This window comes from Quercus robur, chromosome 1 (assembly GCF_932294415.1).
Source record: "Quercus robur chromosome 1, dhQueRobu3.1, whole genome shotgun sequence".
NCBI lineage: Eukaryota > Viridiplantae > Streptophyta > Magnoliopsida > Fagales > Fagaceae > Quercus > Quercus robur.
Window position 1 is genome coordinate 51,591,116 of NC_065534.1, and position 3,435 is coordinate 51,594,550.

At 36.9% G+C, this 3,435-nt stretch overlaps 1 protein-coding gene across 1 annotated transcript; it reads left to right on the plus strand.

The window, feature by feature from the left end:
- The first annotated feature begins 228 nt into the window (after positions 1–228).
- Positions 229–1,449, plus strand: LOC126714315 (uncharacterized protein At4g13230). The gene is made up of 3 exons (XM_050414413.1): positions 229–454; positions 824–940; positions 1,035–1,449. The coding sequence occupies exons 1-3, from the start codon at positions 335–337 to the stop codon at positions 1,248–1,250; spliced, it is 453 nt and encodes a 150-aa protein (XP_050270370.1). The 5' UTR covers positions 229–334; the 3' UTR covers positions 1,251–1,449.
- Positions 1,450–3,435: the final 1,986 nt, after the last annotated feature.

Sequence of the window (3,435 nt, forward strand, 5' to 3'; positions counted from 1 at the left end):
GCGATTTATATGTAAATCCTGACAACATGGTTAATTTGACACGTGAAGCATGAATCTATGCTTTAAACTATTATCGTGCAAATTTAAGTAAGAATTCGTAGAACACAAAGTAAATTGTAGGGTGCCCACTTGATGACCTTTAGCAACTGTGAACTAATTGTCCTAGAATACTGGGTCCTATTGACCATTAGGATAGTTTTCTAACCAATCATATGCGGAAAGTACTCTCCTTGCACAACACAAAGCTCCAACTGGATGCTCATCCTTCTTTATATACTCAGTTTTTGGGAAAATCCATATTGAGTAAAAGCACATCGAAAAGAAACTGAGAAAAATGGCAAGCTTAACTTTAATCGTCTCCCTCCCAAAATTTGGTCATGCTGGATCAGCAATTGTTAGGAGAAGCACTTGGAACCCTAGGCTGTTTGCGGCCTGTACTCCAAGACCTATTCAAGTGAGTCATGTTTCATAGTGAATATCAGTGTCAAAATTTGTTGGGACCATCATTTTGATCTCTCCACAATCCTCTCTCAGATATTGCAAAAATAAGTTTTTTGCATTGAGTACGAGCTTTATGTAATTTTGAGTCACAATGCCCATATTCTAATTTAGGTTTCTTAGCCCGTTATTGGCTGGTTTTGGCATGATTTCATACTTAATTCTTGAATTGAAATATCACTATGAGATGTCTAACTATAGTATATACATACTTGCCCTAGAAGTTATGGTTGTAATTTTGCCTTGAGAATATATTTTATCAACATACTTTATCATATATTATGCTTGCATTTGATGGATTTGAAGATGTGCTACAATATCATAGGCGAGTTCAAATCCAGAGGCTTCATCACCAGCCACTGATGCACTAAAACAAGGGGCAAATGAAGCGAAGAAGACCGGTGAAACTGTCAAAGATAAGGCTAACTCTACTGCAGAACATGTAACAACAAATTCTTCCATATATCTATATTTGTTGCATTACTCTTTTCCTAAACTTGTTGCCATTTCTTACCAAGTGATTGATGCAACCATAGGTGAGCCAGAATACAAAAGATATGGCAGGCAAGATGTCAGCAACGGCCCAAGATGTCACTGAGAAGGTGAAGCAAACAGCACAGGAAGCATGGGGTTCGGCCAAAGACACAGCCCAAAAGGCCAAAGACAATGTGCTGGGCAAGACTGAAGAATCAAAGGAAAGCATCAAAGAAAGTGCAGAGGCTGTGAAAAACAGCATGAATACCAAGAATTGATTCCATAGTTTATTCTAAGATAATTAATTTTCAGTTCTACAAATAAGATGTATTGGTTTGGTCTTTTGTATTTCAATCTAAGGATTTACTTTTGATTTGTTTTCATGCCATGAAATTGAGCAGCTGTGCTCTTTCACGTCCCAGATGTAAAACGAATTATTTCTTTTTCAAGTGTTAATAAAGCTTTAGTCATCTATTAGAGTTTCTTCTAACTGTCCATACCTGATCTGTGTATCCACGTGGGTGCATGTAAATATATATATACAAGTCACATAGTTAAGTATAATGAAGACCCATTAATGGACCATAGATGTACCAACAATAAACGAAATTAAGTGCCTCACTTTCTTATTCTTGCCTCTTTCCAAATAAATAAACAAATTGACAGGATAAAAATGGATTGACCCCTTTGACAAATTAATTAATTAATTATCCAAGTTAATTAATTAAGTCAATTTAACATGCAATAACGTAGTAGCACAAATAAATCACCAGTTAAATTAAGTGCAGCGGAAAATAAATTTGACATGAGTGATTTGTTTACGAATGGGGAAAACCACTGAGGCAAAATCCCACTGGGTGAATTTAAGGTCACTACTCTCGAGAATTCACTATTATCAATCACAAGCAGTTACAAGTATGAGGAATCTCAATACCCATTGGACTTGTATTGTAGCGGCAATCTCTCCGTTCAATGCACAAATCCCAGTACGTGACAAACCAATGATGCACGAATCCTAGTACGTGACTAACACACCAACTTGAGGAAGATGTTGGGTGCAAAGTTCTTCAGTTCATCAACAATGAAGATCAAGAAGCTCTTTGGTCTAGTAACTTCTACAAAGAATATGATGAACTAGAGCAATTTTTGTTTTCGGTCACAATATGCGTGAATTTTGTTTTCAACACCTTGCATCACCTTGTGACGGCTCTTAAAATAATCCTTGTATATGTCTAGGGTTGTGAGAAAAGAAACCCTACACAAATACTCAAGGATATGTGTGTAATTAAATCTAAAAAATCTAATTTCATAATCCTCAACAAATATAGTTTGTGTCGAGCTTCTATCGAGCTTCAGCAATAATTCTCGATAGAAAGGATTCTGTCGAGTCAAGCTTTAATGAGCAACACATTCTTCATTTGTTTCTTGATCAGATTTGCATGACTTCAATACTAAACTTGAACACCTGTTTCTTAAAGTACTAAACCCATTCTAGATCTACCCAATTACAAGCACGTTTTGTCAAAGAATTAGCCAATTACATAAATATGTCTCTAACAATCTCCCCCTTTGGCAATCCATGACAAAACCACAACAAACAAATGAATCATGAGAGAAGTCTTAAATCACTAAACTTATAACCACTTGTTGAATTACAAAAAAAAATCTAACCCTAACATAAACTCTTGAAAAATTTTGCAAGAAGAGAGTTCATGGCATGGTAGACTTTCACAACCTGTATTTCTGAAACACTTAAACAAAACTCATCAAGGCATCTTGTGTGAAATAGAAATAAAGATCGTGTACATAAAGAAACATGTGTAAAAAGATAGAAAAGAAAAAACACATGTAGAGATAGCGGAAGAACAACATACATCATCATATATATATATATGAAAATAAAGTACAATGTATGTCAATAAATAAATGGTCACAAGACCGGTATACAAGAGGCTAATGTAAAGAAAGAAAAGAAAAGTACATAAGAACCTCACTACATCCCTCAAAAGATATACACACTTCCCCTAACAAAAAGTGTCCTATACTAACTCTCCCCCTAAATACAAGACTACTCTCATTCAAAACTACTCTCCCTTTTTGTCATGAATGACAAAGGGAAAGTCACTGAGAGGTCGTCATCTCATCATCATGGGAAGAGCTAGCATCCTCATCCACATCATCACCAGCATCGTCATCCTCATCAGCCAAAGCCTCTGGAGAAAGAGATGGAAAAGCAGTGAAACCACCAAGGTGAGCCTGTCGACGGGCAATGCGATTGACACGGGTGTTCATCTGGCACATCTCATCGATGAGAGAGCTAAGACAAGCATCCATGTGTTGAAACTGTGCCGTGATGGCCTTCAAGGTCACACCAGTTACTGAAGAAAGAGCAGAGGTGGAAGGAGACAAAAAAGAGGGAGGAGCAAAGGTGGAAGCTGGGCCTTGCTCTGCCAAGCAGAACCA

Bases quoted from the DNA above. Each gene is read 5' to 3' on its own strand.
- LOC126714315 (XM_050414413.1), top strand. From the start codon at position 335: ATGGCAAGCTTAACTTTAATCGTCTCCCTCCCAAAATTTGGTCATGCT. The intron at 455-823 runs GTGAGTCATGTT...ACAATATCATAG, and splicing joins GTACTCCAAGACCTATTCAA to GCGAGTTCAAATCCAGAGGC. The intron at 941-1,034 runs GTAACAACAAAT...ATGCAACCATAG, and splicing joins CTAACTCTACTGCAGAACAT to GTGAGCCAGAATACAAAAGA.